This window comes from Tachysurus vachellii, chromosome 17 (genome assembly GCF_030014155.1).
Source record: "Tachysurus vachellii isolate PV-2020 chromosome 17, HZAU_Pvac_v1, whole genome shotgun sequence".
NCBI lineage: Eukaryota > Metazoa > Chordata > Actinopteri > Siluriformes > Bagridae > Tachysurus > Tachysurus vachellii.
The window spans coordinates 10,678,886-10,705,758 of record NC_083476.1 but is presented as its reverse complement, the minus strand read 5'-3'; the positions used below and the strand labels follow the sequence as shown (position 1 = coordinate 10,705,758).

Sequence of the window (26,873 nt, the reverse complement as noted above, 5' to 3'; positions counted from 1 at the left end):
AGATAATAAGAGATTAACGAGTGCTGCTGTGACCTCAGAAGAAATAAAGCTGAGAGATAATGATAAAGACATTCCCCCGATAACCAGCTTCTCCATGTGCTACTGTGTGGTGACCAAAATCCATATCATTTATATGTCAAAATGAAAATTACCACACAAAAAAAAATAAAAATCAAACTGTAAACTTAATAACAGACTAAATCAGATTCTAAATATTAATAACCAATGTCCTCTACTTTAGGCTTTAAGCTTAACCTCACAACTTTGTAATTTAAAACCCATCAGAGTTTAATGAGCTAAACAGATAGAACTGAAACTGCTGTTTGTCATTTCCATGTCAAAACCAGAACTGTCTCCTTCCTTCATTCCTCCAGCTCCCCCATAATGGAACAGACCAGTGTTTTCATTTTGGGTTTTCTTTTCCATCATTCTCTCAGAGGGTAATGTTATTTCCCTGCACTGGGCTAAACTCAGTTGGGAGCAAGGAGAAAGGTCAGGTCAGGATGAAAAGAGAACGATCAAAGGGCCTTCTCCAGCATAGAGTACCATCATTTTTGTGGCCAGGGCAGTGACATTTCTAGAGCGCTCCTAATGATTGTAGATTGATTCAAAACACACTTATTACACTGTTTAAAATATATACAGTATGGAATTATAAAGACAAGCTGATGGGGTAAATGGTTGTGACTTGGAACCTTTTTTCGAAATGGAAAAAACCCACTGTTGTGTTTTATGCAGGATATTTAATGGCTCCCCCAGAAAGACATACCAAACAACCCTTCAGGGTGTTGAATAAAGATTTTAAATGATCTCCAGCAAAGAACCCTGATGATTTTGAGAGTCCAATTTGAAAAACAAGACTTTTGTCTACAGATCATCTGAAATAAAATTAAAAAAAACAAGTAGGCGAAAAACACAATAAATGGTCAATTACTCTAATGCTCAATGAATGAGTGATAACTCCAAGAAAATAACCCTTGCTACTCCCGTGATAACATCCTAGAGCACAAAAGGCTCTTACTCTACACTTCCTCCCACAGCACTATCAAATACCTTAGACCGGAAAGTGCTTCCTGTATTCAGCACACATTTGTCAGCCAGTGACCGAGCTATGATTTATAAAACACAGATTTATTGTGTGCATGCTTTAACAGAAAACGCCTTTTCTACTGGGAAAGTCCCAGTTGTTTCCTTCAGACAACTCCTTCACATTTCCTGTACTTTACACACCTCTGCAACTGTACATCAATACGAGAAAAGTCTTAAAGTCCCAGTGGAACAAGCGTAAATTAGCGGTCAGCAACTGGCAGACAGAGGTCTGGATGCAGACCCAGCAAAGTATTTCAACCTACTAGACAGAGCACTCAAAAAATACTGTTGCAGAACTGATGTGCTGAAGTGTCAGCAACAGCCGTTAAAAAGCAGCTCACCTCAATGAAAAAAGAACTTGCACACTTTTGCAAGCTTTTTTAATTGCTTAATAATTATAATAACACATCTTATTGACACTGTTTGGTCTAAGAATGCCAGTCTGCACAAGTTGTCACTGTTAGTTTGATTTGTCCTACAAAGCTTAAGTATACACTTCAGGTGAAGAGATTAGTCTATGCTACTCAGTGGATCAAAACTCAAAAAAAAGAGGAAAGCCTCTTGGCAAAGCATTGACCTGAAAATCACTATGAGCTATACACATCTTTTCAGACAGATGGTCATATTTCACCAGGACTTGCTTTCATATTTGGCAATCAATAAAACTCTTTAACAGAATAGGGAATAAACCCATAAACCCAAAGCCAGGGATAGTGAATTGGTGGAGACTCACTGAAAGTATGGAAAACATACTGCAGAAGAGCCAAATAACCTTTATTTAAAAACTAGCTCCGCGCTTTTCCTTAAGAGTGATGATGGGGCTTGTTACCCGTTCTGTTTTTGTCATCAAATTTTGTTTTTTTAAGGGTGTGAATGCTAATGCAAAGAATGCTAAAGAAATGACTGTTTTTAAGAAAACACAAGAAGACATTATGTCAACTGCCAGTTCATTAGGTGTGTCTATAAAGATATTCCCATGCTTTTTATTTTTAACCCTACAATTTTTTTAACAAAATAAAATATATTGGATGTATAATCTATGATTAGTAGCCATGAACTAATCATTAATGGTTCAGCATTAAAAGATAACTGCTGCCATAATTCAGTCAAGATGTACACGTGTAGCAGCTCCTCAGACAAGAACGTATGTACGCTCCTTGCTGCGGTAGGTAGGTATACAAATAAAAAAGCTGTAAAAACAAAGTCTTCAATCTTAGGAAGTTTTGGAAGACTGTCTACAGTCTAGGAAATTTGCCCATCCTATCTGTTCCTGAATTCCCCCTCGAAGTCCACAAGACAGAGATTGGTGGGAATGGGAATACACACAGCGATTATAAAATACTGCACAGCTTTGGCTACATGGTGGTAGAAATGTAGCAGAACAAAGCATAAATGCTTCAAAGTTTGGCCACACAGGAATACCTCCCAGCTGAGTGGGATAGTCTGATCTTCGACTCAAACAGAAAGACGGTGATGATTCAATCCCCACTGATGTTAGACACGTTCCAAACAGCAATGGTCAAAAGATTAACTTGTTTCTACATACAAGAGCGGTCGAGGGAGGTACGAACAAAGACGCTGCAGACACCACGGTTTACATGCACGAGCAGAAAAATAAGCAAGCAGCTTGTGTGTGGTCATTCTGTAAAGGCAAGTGGGACGAGTCAGACGGCATGTAAACACATACTTGTAGCAATGCCAGAAAGACCCGCTTTCAGGAGTCCCGATTTAGCAGCTCTAAGGGGACAGGCTAATTAAAGAGTGTAAGAAGGCACACACACATACACACAGTGTGGGCTGTTGGACTGAGAGACGTCAGTTTTCCTTCAAGACACAGCTAGCAAATAGAAAAAGAAAAAAAAAGAAAAAAAAAAAAAACAGCGTAAGCAGTGCTCATACTGGGAGCCAAGTGTCACTGGGAGGGACTGGACAACTAAAATTAACATTAGCCTCACATTATAATCCATGAGCTCACTTCCTGCATGGAATACCACAATTTGCAGTACCTGCAATGTCATTATGAAGTGTGTTTAAATGAGATGATTTGGCTTATTATTTTTAGTTAAAATGTTAAATCATGTATAAAATATCGTAATAAATCAGGAAGTTATATCAATAGTTCTACTAATCAATTACATTTAAAATGAAACAAACTCATTCTTCTACTTACGGCTTTTCCCGTTAGGGGTCACCACAGAGAATCATCAGTGTCCACCTAGCTCTATCCTTGACATCCTCTACTGTCGCACCAATTAACTACATGTACTCTTGAAAGGAAATCTGTCTAAAATGCCTTTGACTTATGCCTTTCAATCTTCATCATAGTTCAAAAATAAAAGCTGCATCTAATGCAAAGGAATAAATATTGACACTCAGCAGAACAAAGTCACACTGGCATTGAATCACTGCGTAACACATGCAGATACGATTAGTGACAGAAGCATTTACACCACAATGTTAGTGCGAAGTGAAAAGATGGATGAATAGATAGCCTGCTAGGCCCAGCATGTTTCTTTACAAACTGCACTGCGAGCAGACAGCAGCATGGAGCTGAAACTCCAAAAACAAAAAAAAAACAAAATGTGTGATTCTGAGAAATCAAACTGTGCAGACATCTGTTGTGTTTTAAATGTTATCATTCTGAACAAGAACTACGAGTCTATGCAGATAAAAAAAAATATATATCTATTCTAATAAAGGAATACTATCAAATCTTTCATCTGTACAGGTGAAATGTCAAAGTCAAGAGTTTGAATAATGCTGAGCTTCAAGCCAAAGCTAAAGCTCAGTTACCCGTCATCACTATGATATGATGAGGTGGTTTTAAAATGAAGAGTGACTGAGACATCTACCACAAGAGGCACAGCATCCCTCATAATTACAGCCATTGAAATATGTTCCACTGCATTTCAATGACACTGAATGAAAGACACCGATAAAGCCTTCATCCTTTTGCATGACAGCCAGAACCCTTTGACTAAGCATGTGCATTCTGGAGTGACTGAATGAGAGAAACAGGAAGGGAGGACAGAAAGAACAGCAACCAGGATATACACACAAAGGCTCTCGACATTCTGCATGTGCGTGATGGTTAAAATTCAAATTAAAGGACATCCACAAGAAAAGTTTGTCTAACACTCATGGTTTTGGGATATTATGAGGTCATTTCTGTCTGTCAGAAATCCTTCATCCATTCGCCTAATGGGTCTCGTCTTGAGTGAAAGAATTCCAAAAATTCTGTTTCAGAGGCAGCTTCCTTTAAATTGGTTCCAAACAAATAAACATAGTAAAAGCACACCTATCTTCTGTCATTCAAATGAGATTGGGTTTTACTCAAGACATGGAAAAAATAATAAAAAAAACTCCATTCATAATGACTGAATTTCAGATCCAAACATTTAAAACTAGCGTTACACAACACCAAAGCTGAATTCTGGAATTTGATTGGTCAGGAGTTGTTCATTCATTCATTTTCTACCGCTTATCCGAACTACCTCGGGTCACGGGGAGCCTGTGCCTATCTCAGGCGTCATTGGGCATCAAGGCAGGATACACCCTGGACGGAGTGCCAACCCATCACAGGGCACACACACACACACACACTCATTCACTCACACAATCACACACTACGGACAATTTTCCAGAGATGCCAATCAACCTACCATGCATGTCTTTGGACCGGGGGAGGAAACCGGAGTACCCGGAGGAAACCCCCGAAGCACGGGGAGAACATGCAAACTCCACACACACAAGGTGGAGGCGGGAAACGAACCCCGACCCTGGAGGTGTGAGGCGAACGTGCTAACCACTAAGCCACCGTGGCCCCCGTCAGGAGTTGTTGATTCTACAAATCACAGGTTTATAGTAATGTGCTCATTCCAACACATTCACATTTGTATTTATTTATATTTATTGGACAACTATAAACAACTACTATGCACCCTATGTAATTAATATAAATCTCTGTACCAACTTCCTGTGTTCACACAGCAGTGTGACGTCACACTCAGAGAGGGAAGAAAACAAGTAATCAGCCTGCCAGCCTTTCAAACTGGTTTGAAATTTGATCCATAGTATGTACTTACACAGACACACACAAACACACACAAATCAAGTATCCTCTGTAAAATTTGCAAAACACAACAAGACATCCATTAAAGGACACAGCAAATGGTTGTCCCTGAATAAAAACTTCAATGCATCCTCAATATTAAAAATCCATAATGTACACAACACACTAGTCTCTAGTTAGATTGACATTAGACATTCAGCTTCCCCTCTTTGACGTCTCACTACGACGAGAACAGAACAATGTTTTTATTTTTTTATATGTTCTTTCATAAAATCTCCCTCAGTCAAACATTAACTGATCGGTACTTTAATATTTATGAGAATCATTAAGAGACCAGGAGTCTAACAAGTGCATTGATTCTACAGATGAAATGGATGACTCTGCAGGACTCCTCTAGACATTGTGACTAAACAGGGAGAGGAACCGTTTTCTTTGGTGTACTGCATGTGGTATGTGTTTAGCGTGTTTACAGTGTTTAGTGGTCTTGCAGCCACATCTAAAACGCTTCATTCTAAACACTATTTTAAAAAATAATTCTAAAACCCAACCTTTAGCATAAAACCAAGTCCTTTTATTCAAGTCCATTTGGTTGTAGTTTGTTCTCTTGGGAGTGAGAAAATATTAGGTGATTCATTGTTGTTCATCAGAACTTAAGATGGAATGTTAAATGTCCAATATAAAACCATCTGCAGTCTCTTAAGTGCATCATGAATTTAAACTTGGTCAGTATGTGTATTGTGTTAGAGACAACCCGATCATTATTCAAAAATAAAAATGCTATATTAATGCAACCTATACAGTGGATATTGATTTTTTTTAGGGTGTGTCAAAGTCTGGAAAATATGTTACTTGGCACATGCTCTTGCATCTTGGTTTATCGATAAGGCTGGGAGAAACATGAAACAGTGTTCAGTAAAGCTTCACCAAAGCCATGGACTTTATTAATGACAAACAAAGCAAGAGCTAAGCGAGACTGCACCAAAAGGGAGAGTAATTAGTCCAACACCTCTGGTTAACCACAGTGTTAATAATTAACATCACAGTATGAAGACACACCGCTGGGGGGAGGAAACAGTCCTCTCTGTTCAGTCACAGCTTACAGTACAATGCAAAATAATAGAGATGGAAGTACAATCCATGCATTTTTTAAATAGTTTTATTAATGGCCCATCATATAGCCTACAGAGTCTGGTCACAGCCATATTACCTGTGGATCTGTGGAATATAACTTAAATCACATCATTTCATAAATATCAGTAATTTGTAATGTCATTTTTGTTCAGTGAGATCATACAGTTCATTATGCTACAGTTAGTTCTGGACCATTCAGTTGATTGGTCAAGCAGAGCTTCAAGAACACTGACATTTACCATAACAGCATTGGGACGTTTTACTGCATGCATCACTACACATGTCCGTTTGTCATATTTATTTATGAATTTACTCCAGAGCACTGTGTTTTATGTAACTGTAAAGTTTAGCTTTCAGTGGTAAGACTGTTTTAGCTTAATAAAAATACTTTTAATTAATTGACACTGACTACATGACAAAATGCACATTTACATACTTTAATTATTTATATCTTTCAAAACAATCAATCACCCCACACACAAACTTCACAGAAGCCTCGTTAAAAAGCCGTCAGTGTTTTTTCACTGGACATCATCCTACAGACAGTTCTTTGTGAGCATCCAAGTCTTTCGACTCAGAAATAGTCTGATCCTCTACACAATGCAGAGCCAGTGACAGCTCTGAGAACTGGGACAGTTTGCATCAAACCGATGGGAGGAAAAATAAGAATGACTAATTCCTGAGGAATGGGACAATTGAACGAGAGAGTTCTATGCAATTGAACATGGCAGGGAGGTAATTAGGACAAAATGCTGTGGGACAAAACAAGGTCTGAAGTAAACAGAACTCAATGACAACAAATAAGCCAAAAGAAGAGAAACAAATTAGTTTGTAATCCTCAAGGTTAGAATTATGACTTGTCACTACTTGAACAGTCATTACCATCATGCAGTAATAAATTAAAACTCTCTATTATCCCGCACTCTCACAGCCGAACCTTCTCCTCATGACCAAGCAGACAGACTGACAACAATATGAGAAAACAAAGAAAATAGACCATTACAGTACTTTCTGGACTACGATCTCGAACACTCTGGTTTCTAACACAAAGCAGGACACAGTACAGCTTTTTTTTTAATCATTTGCAAGAAGCAAAATGATGCATCTTTAAAGAGTGTGCAAAGTAAAGATATAAGATATGGAAGTCCTCTGGAGGTAGACTGGGTCCATGATGTTATTCCCATTTGTAAAAGAATATGCGTGTGTAAAGGAAGTTTGTACAGTTTATCCAGTACAGCTGGGCCCTAGCATAGCACTGAGAAGCTCATATGGGCAGCAGCACAAATTAGTTAGATTTTAGACTGATTTGCCAAATGTACACTGGGTTTATTTGTTAAAAGCTTCTAAACATTAAGCAGGACTTAATCAAAACTTCAACACAGTAAGCAGTAACACTCTGAACTAAAGCACAAGACTGACAGGATTTTGACTGACATGGTTCTAAAGGGGGTTCGTGTAATTGTCAAAGAGTGACAAACTGCCCGGATTTTATCACAATGACACCACCACCATTCGTCGACTTCCACCACAAACTAGAGGAAGGAGGAGGTCAGGAACAAGACAAAAAGGTGGATGTGTCAAGGACATCCAAAAAAACATGACTGAAGGCCTGCCTCTCACCCGCAGACAGCAAGCTGCTCAGCTCCGAACTTCTGGTTGTGATTCAGCACCTTTCTTTTCAGATTAATTCCAGACTCAAGTTCAAGAAGTGCTTCTGTAGCATCATTCCTTTTAATAGAACAGCTGATCTCATAACAACTCTATAGAGTACATTGTGTTTACATCCTCGAAAACCTGATATCTGCAAATCTCCAGCAAATGTTGAAGCTATAAGGTGTGTAACAGTCAATTCTGCTAACATGACACACACGACTGTGTGGATTTTGACTAGCATCTTTCCTATTTTTACCTGACGTGTTTTAATATGAGGTTCTACCATGTGTTTGCAAAACAGCTCAAAGTGGTTAACATGCTTCCATACTTTCTGGAGCATTAATTAGTTAACTGGTTAGCATTAGCATTTAATAAGAGGCTAAATAGATCCAGACGTCAAAATCTTTAAAGTTTCAGCAATGTTTGCAAAACAAGATGAAAGATTTCTCACATGTAAGAATTCAAACAAGGTTTAAGACTTAAAAAAGAAAATCAACAGATACATTTTGGACACAATTCAGTTATAAAGTGCTGTACATGTTTCCAAAGGCAATTTTTCCCCTATTTTTGGCAATCAGTGGCTCCAAACTTCTTGCTACACAGTTGTAGATATATCGATTATTTTGTGGTGACCTGCGTTATTTGATGTACCAATTATTGTAGGTTAGTGGTTATACTACTAGACCCTGTGTAGATGCTAGAAAAGAATTCTGTCTTCTGTGACTAGTCCAGATGATTCATGAATGATACAACCAAGGATTTTCTTGTTTTTATTTATTTATTTATTCAATAAAATTCTATCAAAATATATAAAAGTATTTTGATTTCAGTTTGTCTTTAAATTATCACCAATACTATTATTCTTCTCGATTGTCATTTCAGACCAAAATAAGTGAGGAATGGAAACCAAACCTCTAAACTCCATGTCTGGCCAGTCCGTCTCTGACACCACATTCATATTCTGAATCAGGCCATGTCACAATGCTGAAATCTGCTCCTGATCCATGGAAACACGCAGTACACAGAAAAACTTGCCTGCTTTTGTTCATCACAAAGCCTTTTGTGTAACAGACATAAACACTTGTTTTTGTCCTCAGATCCTTGTTTTTGTGGATGGAAACCCAACCCAACACATGTTCTTTTCTAACTCTGTGGTAATGGACAGAGTTGAAATGAACATTGTCTGGAGTCAGACAGCTCTTTCCCAAAACACCTATGGCAAACCTCTGGAACTAGACGTGACAAGACTGAGGACTATTGTGTTTTGGCGTTTGCTAAAAGCTTTGAAAGTTGTTTTTGTTTGCTACATTCTTGTAGATGCAAATGATGTGGTGGAGGGTTGTTGAGTGGTTGGAATTATTGCATCTTCAGTGCTATGTGGTTTTATTTGTAAACATGTAGAACTCTATGCAGAGTTCATAAGCTATTCCATAACCCTCCTCACATTGTTAAGAGCTCCTTCTTGATATAGAAATTGTTCTTCGCCGCTCAAACAAACTAAATTGGCTTGCCCTTAAATTATCAAATCTATCTGTTCATTTTGTTTTCAGTAGGTGTGCTATTCTAACTGGGTTGTGCATTTGTCCAGTTACAGCTTGGAACTAGCACAGGGATGCTAGAAGAAATTAGCATGATACAGTGATCTTACAAAAAGAATTTTTTTTTTATTTTAGAATTGTTCCATCAGTCCATAAGTAAATTCATCTATAATGAGGCAGTGTTCAAATATTGATGGAAAAAGATAATAAAAGTGGCTACAAAGTGAAAGCTGTAGGGCAAAGCCACACACACACACACACACACGATTTACAGTAGGCTGAAATAATTGACCCAGATGGTTTTAATTACAGCCTGTCTATGGTACAGTGACTTACTGAATTCAAACAACTACACAACCGAGAATCCACAAGCAGGGATCAACTTTAAATAAAGATACTATTTTTGGCTCAGGCTGGTCGTTATTTAACCCTTCAGTACACAGGAACCGAGTAATGTTTACCGAGTCATAGTTGATCACAGAGACAACCTGAAAAGTCTGGTAAAGAGCCTACAACCTTAATGCTAAGTTCTTAGGAACCCATTTGAAAGGCTGAATGTAAAAAGAGGTCATTCATTATTCATACAAGTCCTCACCAATTGGAAACATCTCTGATTGAGCAACTGGGGAACAAAAACATCCGCAAAACATTCCTGATCCAACTCCATTTCCCCCCTCCATACTCTGGCTTAGTCATAAATAATGAAATAATGTTTCCTTTTGTTATCCCCACATCCCATCTGACTGCTGTTCATTAGTTAGTGTAAGAGTTTGTACCATGAAAGATCTAAATGCCTAATACATACCCTTCAGACTATACATTGCACTGATGACGTCATCATGAACATACTGGAAGCCCATGAAAGTGCTGCTAATGGGCACAGCTACAGCAGGCCGAGCTGCAGCTATCTAAGCAAAGGAGGAGCAAGAAAAGTGCCAAAGGATTGAGTTAGCAAACAGTGCTGATGTCTTGACCCAGCGTAACCTTTTAGTGCTTTTATTGATCCAAGAAAAGAAAGACATGAGTGAACCAAAGACTCTTATGAAGTGAAATCAAGAATAAGAACAAGCATGCAAACATGCTTCATTCATTCAGTAGCTAGTTCTTGTAAAGTCTGAGCTGACCTTTAAGGTTAAAGATGTTCTACAAGCATTCTCTGAAAGTTAAAGAGGAACTTCTGACACATTTTCCAAATGTCAGCTTGTCATATGACTTCTGTGAAAAGGGAGTGATGTTCAGTCATACGGAAAGAGTTCAGGATTAATAACTAAAATATATCAGAGTGAACTGAATAAATGAAGACTTTTAAATACTTTTATACGGGAGACGCTATTATCCATCATTGGTTAGGAAGCTGAAACTAATTCAAGCCAAACCTAGCACAGGGCAAAAGGAATGAAGGACTTCACAGAGGTTTTCTTGGATTTGTACTCAAAAACTCTTGATCACTAGCACAACACTTTAACTACTGAGCCACCACTGACCCAAATGACAAGAAAGTAGTAGACAAAAATGGCATGTCAATTCCTGCACTGAAATGAAATTAAACAGAAAGCAGGGAAGACAGAAACAGCATAAAGGTTAAGTGGCACTCGCGAAGCTGAAAGCCTGGAATAATTCCCTGCTCCTGTGTTGGAATCTAACTGCTACTTGTGACACTCAATTCCAACCCATGCTGACAATAAAGACCAGAGGTTGTGTTACACTCAATCATTATCCATCGTGTTGATGGACAGGGCTGTAAAAAAAAGTCAGTCAAAGTTTATTTTTATGTCTTTTTTTGTCCCCAGCTGAAAGACCTTGTTGGACATTGAGCACTATAAACAATGGTTCTATAATGAACTGTGAGCCTATTACCACAGCTGTGTAGTTGGTGCCTGTAAACAGGAGCTGTTAGCTGTTTGCTAGACGTTTAATGCCAGTGGTTTTGATTAGTCAGACTCTTTGAAATAATACAGATGCACTCTTAATAAACTTGCCTTCATCCTTTATAGCAAAAATATAATTTCCCAGTTCTTTCTAGCACATCAGAGGGAAATGAGTGAAAATTCATAACATGATATCTGCATGAATCATTTTCGTATTGATGTTATTTGGTGCAGCCATGATCACGTTTCTCACTACCACTAAGTTGAAATGCTACTAAATATATGTGTAAGCCACCAGATGTGTGAACACACAAGTGCGCAGTTATGCCACTGGGCCTGAATGAGCACATGCAAAGGGAGTTTGTGTTTTTTAAAACCACTGCTAGTAGAAGGGTTTTGATGTTCTATTTTAAGGGCAGAAGACCAATCCCATGCACACCAAGATTGAATGCCTCATTTTCCATCTGTCACAATGACGGATGGCCTTCGCAATTTTCTGTCAATGCTTTCAAAATTCAGTAAATGATGAAAGAATTCTCTGTTAACGCACCCCCTGATAATGACTAAGGGAATTTGCACATTGAGATGCCTAATACTTAAAACCCAGTGGAACAGAATGTCATGAAAGACTGCTTTCTCAACACTCAGGTAAACAAAGGAAATGGTTGGATTTGGTTAATGGTTGTGTGATGTTCTGATGACACAGAGACTAGGTTTTTCTTGCTAGCACAGTTACTATGGTGTTTATTAAGATACATTTAGGATAAATCTCAAACATAAGTGATATCATCCATGTATCATTATTAGCTCCAAAAAAGGAGAGCAAGAACTTACTTCTTACTCGCCATTTTCACTTTTTTAGCATGAAAATTGAAGCTGTGCAAACTGATCTGACCAAGCAGGGTATATACATCTACATTTACATTTCCAGCATATAGCAGATCCCCTTAACCAGAGCGCTTTACATTTTTTTATACAACTAAGCAATTGAGGGTTAAGGGCCTTGCTCAGGGGCCCAGCAGTGGCAGCTTGGTGGACATGGGATTCGAACTCACAACGTTCCGATTGGTAGTCCAGCACCTTAACCACTAGGCTACCACATCCCCTATAAATGTGGAGGTGAGAGGGTTAGACAGGCTAAAGGATTAAACTGTGCTTGTATTTTGATAAAATGAGGAATAAATTCCTCTTCAACACAGCAGGTAGCTGAACAGCAATGATGAAATGTAAGCTTTTGTCCCACTGGAGATCACATATTGAATTGAAATTCTGACATGCAGGTCATTCAGGGTTGTGTTTTCTGACACATGGCTGTATTTTAAAAAATCTGGCTAGTGCCATTTTCTTAGAAATCTCTCCTTTAATTAAAGTAAATCTATTTTATCGACACTGTGAGATAAGGCTAATTATCCACAAAGACATTTTATTCCATTCATAAGCCACCTTGACCAAGGGCACCAATAATTCTGCAGCTTACAGTACATGTGCAATCAATGTACTGCCCAGATACTGAGGTTCCCTGGTGGCAGGGCAGCAGGATACCACGAACTTTCAGTGCCGGTCCCAAGTCCGGATTAAATGGGAGAGTTGTCCCATACAGGGCATCCAGCGTAAAAAAATAATGTCAAAATCAAATATGCATATTGGCTGATCCGCTGTTGCGACCTTGAACAGGGAGCTGCTGAAGGACAACAACAAAACAACAATAACAACATCAGATTCCTGATCTAATGTTTTTCCTCTCCAAGCATTAATAAGTGTAATAATTGAGAAGAACTGCAACTGGAGCTGGCTGATTCCACCCAACTACCCCATGCCTGGCACGTTGACGCTCTTAAAACTATATATGGCTTTTGGGTTGCCTTTAATTAAAAAGCTCAGCTGGAGAAGCTGTTTCAGCTGGGGACAGCCCTGATTTAAAAATAATAATTATTATTCCGAAACAAGGAAACTAGCCAGTTAATTGAATTTCTATATCATAAAAATAAAAAATGAATTCTAATAAATATATAGATGTATAAATAAAGTAAAGACAAAGACTTTCAAAGGGTAAGTGTCAGGATGCTCTGTTTGTATCTTGCTTTTGCAAGAATTTTCTATTAAAAATAAAAATTAAGAAATTACACATAACATTAAACATATTCAAATTAAAACAGTGAAGCAGTAAAACAATGTTAAACCCTCTTATGTCAGGGATAGCAAATAAAGCAGTGCCTCATATTTAGCAGATCTGATCCGTAAGCAATTCAAAGTTTCAGACTGATATCAACACAATACTCAAGACTCAGCTGGATCAGTACATCTTGAGAAAAGACATCAGTCATTTCCGGGCTATGATGGATACACAAGAGACAAAGTACTCTATAAAACAAGGAGGCTTGAAACAGGGCAACAGGAAGACGCTGAGGTTTGTGGTTTCGTTGCTCCCCCACCCTGCTGTTCCTACACCCGCTGCCATCATTCATACCAGAGCGAGCGATGACCAGCTCTGTGTGGAGATCGGACGACCCTGCCAGACTTCGGGTCACCCAGACACAGACGTGTATTCTGGGACTATCCTGACCTTTGAGCCCACTGATTTTACACATTTCCTTAGCAGACAGGCATGGATGCAGTATAAAATCCAACAAATGCTTCAGATGAAAACAGGGTGGGGATTAATGCACAAAAAGCCTGCTATATAATCTCTCTGTAAGCAAATGATATAAACAAATGACATTACGTTTGACATTTACAATACAAATAAGGAAACCTATTTAAGTTTAACACAGCTTCATGCAAAACAATAAGCCCTTTGCTTTATTGCACAACCTCTTGTTGAACAGAATATTATCCTATTACTACATGCATCCAAATATTTTTTTACTTTATTATTATTATTATTATTTTTTTGTGGTTCATTTCAACAAGAGACTTTGTTTATGTTAAAAGTTTTATAAATGTCTCCAAAAAGCAGGGCAAAGGTTACTGTGAATTAAATCTACTGTGAATAGACCTACAGAGCACAACACCTGCACAATCAGCACCTCAGTACACCTTTAAGAGGAAAAAGACATGCATGGCTTGAAAACGTCCCCAATCAGTGGACAAATGTTGACTTAAACAGCATGGTGGCCACACACAGAGCTGACATTGTTCCCATCTATAAGCCCAATAAACCAGGGTGGACAATGGTGGAATTGAGGGGTAAATATAAGTTGGTAAATCTGAACACAGTTGGCTCTACCCGGCCTGACAGGAGGTGTTGATCTGTTTATACAAACCCAGGAACTGGAAATAAGGCCCAAACTTAAGCGTTACTTTTCCTGTCACTATAGAAAGCGACTCAGTTTGGTGGCAGGTGGGAGTAATGTGTACTTGTGTAGAAAATCACATCATCCTGGGCAATTAAACTTTATAATCTATTTTTAAAAGAGAATTGTATGACTTTGTATAGGCTTCAGTCAAAACTCTTATTTATGTCATTTAATATAGGAATGTGGAGTTAAAGCTAAACGGATAAACTACTGTTTTTAATTAATGAATTTTAGACCTATTTTACAAATGAATGACTTTCACAATCCTCAGTCATTTATTTTGACTTTCAGACATTTATTACAACAAAAGATGTCAAATGCTGACCACATGAACCGCAAAATTACATTTAATCTTATATTTTCTAGACAATTCTGACTCACTTAAAGGGTACTGAAATCTGATACACACCCTGACATTTGTCTTAATTCTGTGGTGGTGAGGATTAATTAAATGGCCTTATTCTCTCTTACCACAAAGGCAAACTTTCATGCTCTAGCTTTCTTAAAAAAATCTAAATTTCATGAGTTTACCAGTTTACCACAAAATAGAACAGAGTTAAATAAGATTGCATAAAATCTGCTATCCGAATCAGCTTCTCCATAATTGTCCTTCCAGACACTTTCACAACATTGTTCCAGATGTAAATGCTGGACAGAATTTTTCTTTGTTTTCTTGAAATTTTTTACAAAGGCAGTCACTGTAAATATGCATTGCACAGAAGATATAAAAATGTGTACAAACAACAAATTCAGAAATTTGTGCACTGAAATGTGAAAACTCATACTTTTTCAGGTCTGAAACAGGTGTATTTAAGTTCTATGCTTCCTTCCCCATATCGTAAACCATTCTGGATTATTTTTCTATCCATTATATAAAATTGCAGTGTGTGACATTTGTCTCAACGTGTGGTAACCTAGCGGTTAAGGTGTTGGGCTACCAATCAGAAGGTTGTGAGTTCAATCCCAGGTCCACCAAGCTGCCACTGTTGAGCCCCTGAGCAAGGCCCTTAACCCTCAATTGCTCAGTTGTATATAAAAAAAAAAAAAGATAATGTAAGTCGCTCTGGATATAAGGGAGTCTGCCAAATGCTGGAAATGTAAATGTAAGCTTAGAGACCACATGAGAAAGGTGCTGTATCAATTTACTCTAACTTACCTCATCTTGTTTCTACATTGTGTTTTATCAGTGTTGACTGAAAAGGCATCAGTTACACACAAAATACACAAACTGAACATAATCACTACCTGGTTTATAAGATTAATCAACTGCATTCCATTTTATGTGTAAATAATTGTACATGAACGAAACTCCTGACATATGCATGTTAAGTAATGTTGCTGTAGGATGTCTATAGAAATCAGAACTGATTCCCAAGAGATAAGAAATCTCTTTATACATGATAGAGATAGGTCTGGGCCTTGCAATGTATAAATGCACACTTGGTGGAATTTTTTTTTTGCTATAAAACAGCTCGTTTTAATACAAACGAGCTGTTTTGTGTTTTATTATAATAATTTATGTGGTGCATGGTCATGCAACTGTGACCTTTTAGTAACTTTATCCAGTAGTTTGTACTCACAGTCCTATAATATCATAATGTATAATGTACACAAATGTATTAGCAAACCGTAACATGTCAAACTAATATAGTTCATACAGGGCTTAAGTTTCTTCTTTAACTGTAACAGACTAGGGATAAAAATGTGAACACTCATTTGAGGGGAAAAATATATATTAGATATAAACCCCGAAATGACCACGTGCACTATGAGTGCCAAAACCGGTGCAGATGTGAACTATAAATGCCTATTTCAAAAGTTTCCAACAAAATTTCTGACTAACAAAAAAACTAGTGAACATATCAGATGGGTGACTTTACTATTCTGACAGTGTTTGTTTTGCTCGGTAGCTGTTTGTGCGGTTTAAGCTTCAGATTCCTTTACGGTTCCTGTCGCTCGAGCTCGTCTCCATGGCAGCCGGAGATCACACAATCAACGCGCGAGCTCCACGACACCAAACGAGCTCGTGCCGCGAGTTAACGGAGAAAAAACTTGGAAAACCGCCAAAAAAATGAAGGCAGAATCTACTGTTCGTCTTGTACAAACTAAGTTACTTCAGGAGTATGTGTGGGTCGTCAACTTTCCCCGATATACAGTATCCACATGGTTGGACATCATCCGCGTGCCCCAAATCTGGGACAATAATCCACTCCTCCGTCCAATAAAACACATTTGAGTCAGAAAAAAAAAACTGCATGCTTGTTTATTACCCGGGAATCTAGTTAAACAACATCTTAGCGAGTTGCTTGCATGCATGGCTATAGTTTACCAAACACCAACTATGCTGTAACATAGTTGTCGTACCTTTTAGAATATAAACAACCGACAAGAAGATAAAAACACCTACCGCATGCAATGCCGAGAAGAATCAGAAGTATAAAATTCATGCCCGGTTGATACGGGATATTCCTGAGATAACGGGCAGTCTTTCTAAGCGCCATGTCAACGCCCGCTTCACTCATGCACTCTCTTTCTCCCTTTTCTCCCTTTCCTCTCTCCCTCTCTCGCTCTCTCTCTCTCTGCCCTAAAGTCTGAAAGCTCCTCAGCAACAACTCCATAGGGAGAGAGGCAGAGTCTGGACTGTACCACTGTGCCGGATGAAACAGGGGTGCACGAGCTTGTGAGTTAGAATAACAGCGCCCGCTTCTGGAAACTAACTACAGTCAGAAGTAGAATCAGAAAGAGCTTTATTGCCAGCTTTGTTTACAAGGAATTTGACAGCTTTGTTTACAAGGAATTCCAGTAGACAGAGACACCTAGATGAGAATACAAAAAATATGTAACATATGTAAAAAAAAAATAATAATAAAGAAATAAATGGAAAAATAAATACATTGTATGTAGACTGGGGGGCACGGTGGCTTAGTGGTTAGCACGTTCGCCTCACACCTCCAGGGTCGGGGTTCGATTCCCGCCTCCGCCTTGTGTGTGTTTGGAGTTTGGATGTTCTCCCCGTGCCTCTGGGGTTTCCTCCGGGTACTCCGGTTTCCTCCCCCGGTCCAAAGACATGCATGGTAGGTTGATTGGCATCTCTGGAAAAATTCTCCCTAGTGTGTGATTGCGTGAGTGAATGAGTGTGTATGTGCCCTGCGATGGGTTGGCACTCCGTCCAGGGTGTATCCTGCCTTGATGCCCAATGACGCCTGAGATAGGCACAGGCTCCCCGTGACCCGAGGTAGTTCGGATAAGCGGTAGAAAATGAATGAATGAATGAATGTATGTAGACTTGTGCTATAGATGGTAGAATGGAATGGAATAGAATGAGATGCATGGATGCACTAGGATGGAGGTGGTAACAATTAAATGTAAGGTTGTTGTACATTGTTGTCATATACATATAACTGTTCATGAGGTAGATTGCCTCAGGAAAGAAACTCTTCTTGTGCCCGGTTGTGCTAGTATTTGGGGCTCTTTAGCGCCGGCCAGATGGTAAAAGTTCAAAAAGTGGATGTGAGGGATCCAGAGTGATCTTCTGAGCCCTTTTCCTCACTCTGCATATATACAGTTCTTGAAGGGTGGGAAGGGGAACAGCAATAATCCTTTCAGCAGTCCAAACCGTTCTCTGTAGTCTTCTGCAGAGCCAAACCAGACAGTTATTAAAGTGCATAGAACAGACTCGATGATGGCTGATTAGTTTGGTCTGGAGAAGTGTTGGTATGATGGTGTTGAAGGCCCAACTGAAATCTACAAACAGGATTCTTGCATAAGTCCCTGATTTATCCAGGTGTTGCAGGATGTAATGCAGTCCCAATTATACTGCATCATCCACGGATCTGTTTGCTCAATAAGCAAACTGCAGGTGGTCCAGTAAGGGTAAAGTCTTTAGATAAGCCAGAACCAGTTTTTCGAACAAGTTCATGATGACAGTCGTCAGCGCCACAGGTGTAGTCCTGTTATCTTGGGTTTCTTTGGGATGGGGATTTCTTTGGGATGGGGACACAAACAACAGTTATCACTTGTGTTTCTGGAAATCTGCCCTCCTTACCTTCCTAACAAGCTACCATTGTCTATCACACCTGCTTGGATAATTAGCATGATATGGAAAGCTGATTTATGGCCGTGTATGTAGATAGATAGATAGATAGATAGATAGATAGATAGATAGATAGATAGATAGATAGATAGATAGATAGATAGATAGATAGATAGATAGATAGATAGATAGATAGATAGATAGATAGATAGATAGATAGATAGATAGATAGATAGATAGAACAACACCCAGATAAATAAGATTATCAAACACAAGTAAACCCTCCCTTCCCCTAAACATGTGCAAATGAGATATATACATACATAATATGTATACATACTGTGTATGGAGGATATATAAATAATGTAAAGTCTATAAAACCTTTGCATTTACATAAACCTGTAATTTGTTTTGTAGCTGAAACTAAAAAAATATTTTTTTTTTACATACAATTTACATAACCAGTCACAGGGTTGAGCAGGTTGGACCGTTTTGCTGGGTTATGATATTTGATGTATGGGTAGTTAATGTTGCAACCCAGCTGTTTTATTTAATTTTCCAAAAAGTAATTTGATTTTACTTAGTAAATATAGTAAGTAGTTTTGCCGCTGCATTGGAACTGAAATTTGGTCACTGCAGAGGAGAACATTATGGCTGAGAAGAAAAGCTGGTACCTAATTTCTTACTTTATACACAACCTGTTTCTGATAATTATATGTGTAGATAACATTACATTACCCAAAAAATTAAGTGAAAAAAATGAGGCCTAGGGTAAGCTTAGCTAACTTGACTAGGTAGTAAACATAAGTTTTTTTAGCTTTTTTTTTTCTCTTTCACAGAAATAGTTAGCAAGCTAGCGTCTTAATTACTCAGTCAGCGGCATTGCCTCAAAATGAGGCTAATTTTAGCAGTTAAATGACAGAATTAGGACACAGGAAGGGTTTGGGAACAAAAATGTGGATAGCATTATACATCAATCAACCTTCATGTTTGAGGGAAAGGGAGAGATAAGGAATTTGCCCAAGTGGTTTCACACCAAGATGTCTATTTGATGAATTTGTAGAGATTTCCAAAGATCCCCTAAACAAAAATGTCAATCCTATAGAAGGTTTTTGGGGTTATGTGGAACCGCAGGTGGAAAACCAGATGAATTATAGCGGTATTTATTTTATTTTTATTTTCAATGGCCTGACACACTACACTAAGTGTAGAAATTCATCTAAGATGCAAAAACTAAAAAGTAAAACGTACTAGCGCTGTGTCAAATTGCCTAATAACTATTACCCATTTGACAGTGTTTGAATTAAAAAAACTACTAACCAAAAGGTAAGTTATGTATGCAGGTAAATAGTAAATATCTAGACAAGCTAATTACATCAGTCATAATGACAGTGGAAAGTTTCAACGAGGGACAGAGCACAGTGTGTTTAACATCGTTGTACATTAAATCACTAAACTTTTGAAGTTTGACTTGAGAACCAGATGATCTGGGATTCTTTGACTCTGATGTGATGTTCCATCCAATTAATGTCCCATTTAATCTTCCAGATGTATATTAATGATGCAGATGTGTGTATGAACACTGCCGCATCTGCCAAACACCAACATTTGAAAGGTAAGAGGTAAGACAATATGATGAACCACATACATAGAAATGTATGTAATCTCACAACACCAGCTAATGGCACTAGTTAATTTACTTCTTCCCACTGAAGAATAAAGACAAATGTCAAGATGTGTATTGGATTTCAGTCCCAGTCAGAATTGTATAGAAAACACACAAGAGCTCATTACAAACGAGCCCACACACAGAAATCTGATCCCGCCACTATAGCAAGATGTGTAAAATGATTTGTCATCACCCTAGATGACAAATCCAGCATAGAGCTGGCACAAGTCGCCAATTGCAATAAATCCAGCACAAGTCGCCAATTGCAATAAATCTGTATGCATTCCTTTCTCGGTGTTTCTGGGATAGATTCTCTGATCTGGATAAAGAGCTTATGAACATGAATGAATGAATATATGATTAATAATTAATTAATTATTTTTAAAACCTTTTTTCCTGTAATTTACATTATCTGTGCCATATATAAACTTTTACCATACATGCTCAATACTCTAACAATACTCTGATTTTATTTCTGAAAAAGTGTAAGAAGTGTCTACAAACAAAATGTGTGCTGTGTATATAAAGGTCAAATTGTGCATTCGATATAATGCTTCTCACAGTGGAAAAAACCTTTGAATTTTCTCAGCTCCAGTCAAATCAGCATTGCAATGGCGTATCCTTTCTGTTGTGTTTGAGGGATTCTGTGTACAAGGGTCCTCGAGACACAATTAGCAGCATTTTCTTGGAAAAGGACTAAGAACTGTGGGTTTTCTTGTGCCCCCTTAGTGTTGATATGCAAACCTTCATGTTCTCAGAGAAATGCTAGACACTTTAGTTTGAGAGAGACAGCTGCCAGTACCAGCAACATACTACTTCTCCTGAGTAACTGGAAAAAAGGAAAACAAAACACCAACAAGCACTTTGTCAGTTTAATTCATTTAATTTTATTTTTTCATTATCCTTTTCCTTCATTAACAAAGTCTGGGGCACCAGTTTGGAGCCAGGCATTAGTTTTAAGTGGTCATAAAACATAATCCCGTGTACCCTTTTGCTAATCTTCTCAGTGTTTTTTCTCAGGAATCCATTTGCTGCTTTACTAACCCCAAAAACACTTCACTTCCCCCTACATGCACCCCTCATCAGACATCTAATTGGGGTGCATCCACTTAACCAGACTAATCCTGACAAACAGTAAAGGCAGGAGATGCAGGAAAGCCCATCTCTATATTATCGGCATTTCCTTTTGACTCAATTTTCCAGTTCTGAAGGTCACCAAGAGCATTTGCTATTGTCCTTCTAATGTATTTACCTGGCTGACTTCCAAGGTCACAAAGGGAGCTGACCTGTTTTCCGCACATCGCTGTGTTTTCAAGGAATTATGGGTAATGTTCTTCCATCCAGAAATTGGTACAAAAATTGACATCAGCATTTAAATGAAGAAGCTTAGTAAATCAGACAAAAACGTTAATTGTGCAACAAGATTCTATGTAATGTATTCTATGTATTTCTATGACACAATCAACTATTAAGCTATTGGCTACTGGCTGGCAACTTAACATGAGTCTTCCTTATGCCTCATCTCAGAGACTCGCACTTGCTTTTCATCAATCTAGCTGACCATATTTTAAAGGGACTACTGTTTACAGTAAAAGTCTAAGCTAGTATCAACTTGAATCATCTTGGTTGAAAAAAGGCTACTGTTTAATTAGTTAGAGAATAAAATGTTAGTCAGTTTAACTACATTTAGAAGAAGAGGAAGCCTTTTATTTGTCACACATACAGTACATTACAGTAGTAGTTTAAACCCTTGACCTTCTGGACAAATTTTAAAAAACAGGATATTGTTAATTCATTACAGTAACATTGCAAAATTCATAATTCACCAAACAAAAATAGTTCAGTTATTTAGTCTAATACATGAGCCGTGAGTAAACCCTTTGTGCAGAAGTCTATATACTTAGGCAGCAAGTTTAATGGTGAGAGTAAAGAAATTTGTCAGAAAGACTTAATTCCAATAGTCTAAATTTGCTTTGAATTTTCAACCCTTTTTCCAATATTTTTTATGTGTTTATTGTTTTATCTTTGTGTGTGTTTCTCAGCTTCAGGAGCACTTCATTATAGTCTCCGTGTTGAATATCTTTCAAGGTGCATTTTTGTCCATTTTCAATTAACAAAGGGGCTATATGCGACTGCTTTTAAGTGTAAGAAACCATGGTTGTTACTGATCAATCTTTAAGGATGTTTTCAGAATACAAGTATTGTCATTTCTGACAGGCAGTTCACTCACCAGCTGAAGCCTCCTCAATAAAATAGCTTCTAAGACAATACACAGATCCTCCAGACCCTCCCACAATCCTTTAGGATGGAGTCCTGATCCTCTTTCAACGTAGGTCTAATTCTTTCAGCAGCCTAAATGGACCACAGAAATCCTCATCAGCATGGGCTTCTAAACATCTAGTTCTACTGAAACTCTATAGTTTGGTCATTGTCTGGTTTGTGTAGTGTCTGCTCTCAGTGTTAGTTAATCAAACACTGATCCATCACCTCCCCCTGTTTCTCTCCTGCTTTCCGATAGTAATCCACAAAGAGAGAGCGTTTAACAAGTGTTTATTGTTAGCAGGCTTAGCTTATAGTTGGCATGCTGGTATTTTTGTGATGATATTCCTGCCCACATTTGCACTTTTTTCCTACAGTAATAGTTCTACTGTGATGTTACCAATCTATATTAATCCATATCCATATATAGGTTTATATTTTCTATATACATGTGTTTTTCCTTTGCTACTGTACGAATATTTCTATTTCTATTTTCTATTGTAAATATATTAATTCTATTTTTATATTACTTTTATGACACGGACAATAGAAAAGTGGTTCACTATGCTGTACTGTGTGTGGTTTTATGGTGTATGTGACAAAAAACATGTCGTTTTTATTTAAAATAAAAAAAAACTTTTATTAAAATAACAATATACACATTGTGTCATGTGTTCCTTTTGGACACTGGATGAAGACAGGTAAGGTTATTGGAGAATATTTACGTTTAAACAGTTACAGTATATTCACTGGCCACTTTAATAGGAATATTCAAACCATTGGTCATTTATGCAATTATTCAATAAAGCAATCATGTGGCATGTAATTATGTGCAGTACACAAACCCATGCAGATACAGGTCAGGAAGGGGAAAAAATGTCATAACTTTGACTGTGACATGCTTACTGGTGCCTGACAGGCTGGTTTGAGTATTTCAGAAACTGCTGATCTCTTGGGATTTTTATGAGCAGTAGACTCTAGAGATTACAGAGGAGGGTTTAAAAAAAATCATGCAGTGAGAGGTGGAACTAGTCTGGCTCTTCTCCTCTAAACACATATCAATACAGCATGTATACCTGCCTAAGTGCTGCTTAGATGATTTTTGACCAATAAAGCAGTGTTTCTATACAGTGGTATAATTTTTTCCTTCTCCTGCCTACAAATATGCTGGTATTGGGTTACTCTAATTGCCCCTAGGTTTGTGTGTGTGTGTGTGTGATGGATATTACTATTAAGCATAACACAAATATACAGTTGTGCTCAAAATTATTCGTACCCCTTAGACAGTTCAATACTTTATAATTTTTTTCATTTACAAAAACTACTTTGGCCAAACTTCCATTGCATTCAATGTATATTAGTTGCTATGTACAAACCCACATGTGTGTTACCTAAACTTCATTTGTATACCAAAAGATATGGCCTTTTGAGCCTGCTTAAAATTAATCATACCCTATTCCTAATCTCAGAAAAAAATCCTTCTTTCTTGTAAGTGCACATGGTTTCACACCCCAGTGACTATAATCAATTTCATCAATTTAGGTCTAATCAATTAAGGCCTAATTATGCTAAATGGTAACACCTGCTCTGTAAAGTATAATTAAGGGGGCAAAGCTTTAATTATTCTTAGTTTCTGTCCCCATGGCTAAGTCATGATCTTTGTACACATGTTGTCAATACAGAGGCAAAGGCTACAAGGCCATTTCGAAGAGAACTGGATGTCCCTGTATAAACCGTACAGAGTATCATCAAGAAGTTCAAGATGTTCAACACTGTCAAAAACCTGGATGGGCATGTCAGGAAGTACAAATTATCCTTCAGAGTCGCTAGAAAGATCTGTCATGGTGCAAATAACAACTCCTGTATCACCAACAAAGCTCTATTAGACACCCTTAACCAAGCAGGGGAGACGGTATCATGATCCACCGTTCAGCGAATTCTACATCAAGGTGGTCTCCATGGACATCGCCCAAGAAAGACACCACTCCTTACTCAGAGAAACCGGATGTTCACCTGGCCTTTGTGAGATGTTACCTAGATAGAGATCCCAACTTCTGGTCATCCATCCTTCGGTCAGATGAGACTAAACTGGAGCTCATTGGCCATATGAATGTTGCATATGTTTGGCCTAAGAAAGGAGAAGCCTTCAATCCTAAGAATACCATCCCAGCGGTCAAGCATGGCGATGGTCACATCATGCTATGGGGATGCTTCTCTGTCAGTGGTACAGGTAACCTTGTTAAGATGCTATCATGAAAAAGGAGAACTATCTCAAGATTCCTGATGAAAACCTGGTGGTGTCAGCAGACAAGCTCAACCTGCCAGAGAATTGGACCTACCAGCAGGATAATGACCTGAAGCATACGGTCAAGCAATGGTTCAGGGACAACAACAGCATTTTCAGGCCATCATTATTAACAAAGGCTTTTTTTCTATTGATTATTGAAACATTGTAATATAAAGGGTATGAATAATTCTGAACATGGTGAGTTTTGAATATTTGTCAATAAAAACCCATGAAATGTTCTTCCCTCGGTTGTTTATTAAATATTCGAATACTTTTATAAAACTCATTTATTACAGAAGACAAAATACTATAAAAATACTAAGGGTATGACTCATTTTGAGCACAACTGTATATCTGGCTTTTTTTTTATTTACAGCTAGATTTTACCCGAAAATCCTTTGATATTTTGAAGTAAATTACTACAAAACTTACTGAGTGTTCACATACTTTTGACAGGGAGTGAACAGTTCTTGAAATGTTGTGTTTGTTGCAGGAAAAATGGAGAAGTGCAAGGATTTGAGATACTTTGACAAGGGCCAAATTTTGATAGATAGATGACTGGGTAAGAGCAGCTCCACAGCAGGTCATTAATGCATGTTGAGAGAAGGCTATTCTCACACTTCACCACTTTTAATAGCATTAAATTAATTAGCTGTGTTACATTAGAGGTGTGTAAACCATCACAGAATGGGTGCAGCTATCAAAAGTTTTGCCTAAAGACATTTCACTTAGAATTTATTACAGAAGGAAAGTAATGTACACTTATTAACTGGTAAGTAATGTACACTTATTACATGCTGGAAAAACATCTTTGATTACATTATTGTGAATTTATTTCAAAATAGCTTGGTAAATGTGAAGTTTCCTATAGATCACTTCTTACTTCCACACTTTTTGGGCTGTAGCTTACATCTTTATATCTATGGAGCTGTAACTTTTTCTTTTCTTTCAGCAAAATACTTTCCATGAGGCTTCATTTAGAAAAACAGTTCTAAATCCTTCTTTTCAACGTTCTTCCATGGAGATGTGCAACGAGGGTGTCGTCTGTCCCAGGAATGCTGCATGAGTCCTTGAGGGCCCTTAAAAGAGGAGGCTCAAACTCTCTTTTGTGTCAACACTCTGTGATTTAACCCCAGCAGCGCAGTACAGATATGTGAACATAAACCAATGCTCTGTGTTGTGCTATTTAGTCTTGTGGTTTCACTGTTGAAATATAATCTTTATTGGGCATTGTATTGCTTTAAAGGATTTAATCAACTTACAAATCCACACAGTTTTCTTAGACAAGAAAGGATGTCCAGGGTCAGAATCAAACTTTTTGTTTTAGAAACAGGAAAACATAGTGTGTGGTGCTCTTACAGGAAAATAATCAATGTCTGGGTGTTGGGATAAAGCAGAGTGACTGTTACCACCGAATATCACAATCCCCAACAATTATACCACAGCAATTTGCCAATTATTACAGTTTTTTTAATTAAATTGTGACAGAGAAAAAGAAACCATAATATAAAACCAACTGTTACAAAGCACTGACACTGGAGACTCATTTTATAAATGTTAAATAAACATAAATCTTTTCTGCTTTATTTGGTGGCCAAGTTTTTGTTCTATGAACACCATTTTTTTCAAATGCATAAACATTTTGTAATGCCACGACCAAAGATGTTCATTGTCCTGTAAGAAATGAGTTCTAATCTATTCTTTTCTTCAGTGTATTCGGTAAGGCATTCTTATGTAGTAGCACCTATCGTAATCACAACAATACAGTAAATATGCAATTATGCCTTATGACATCACATGGCAGATTCTAGCAACTTCCTGAGTGTACATTAGATATTTTTCCCAAAAATGTGTTGGTATAATTGGCAGGTAACTATAAACTGAATATGTAAATATGACTGTTTTTAGTTTAGTGACATTGTTTTATTCATTTCTACACATATACAGTTTCAGAAACCACATCAACAAACATATATAT

At 37.8% G+C, this 26,873-nt stretch overlaps 1 protein-coding gene across 2 annotated transcripts in view; it reads right to left on the bottom strand.

Moving 5' to 3' along the window:
• The window catches only part of nectin3b (nectin cell adhesion molecule 3b), a 47,164-nt gene extending 29,933 nt beyond the window's left edge, over positions 1–17,231 (bottom strand). The window contains exon 1 of one of the 2 annotated variants that reach the window (XM_060891243.1): positions 17,055–17,231. In XM_060891243.1, the coding sequence (XP_060747226.1) occupies positions 17,055–17,169 (115 nt within the window). In that variant the 5' untranslated portion in view covers positions 17,170–17,231. The remainder of the gene's footprint in view (positions 1–17,054) is intronic. The other variant, XM_060891244.1, reaches the window with a different exon arrangement.
• Positions 17,232–26,873: the final 9,642 nt, after the last annotated feature.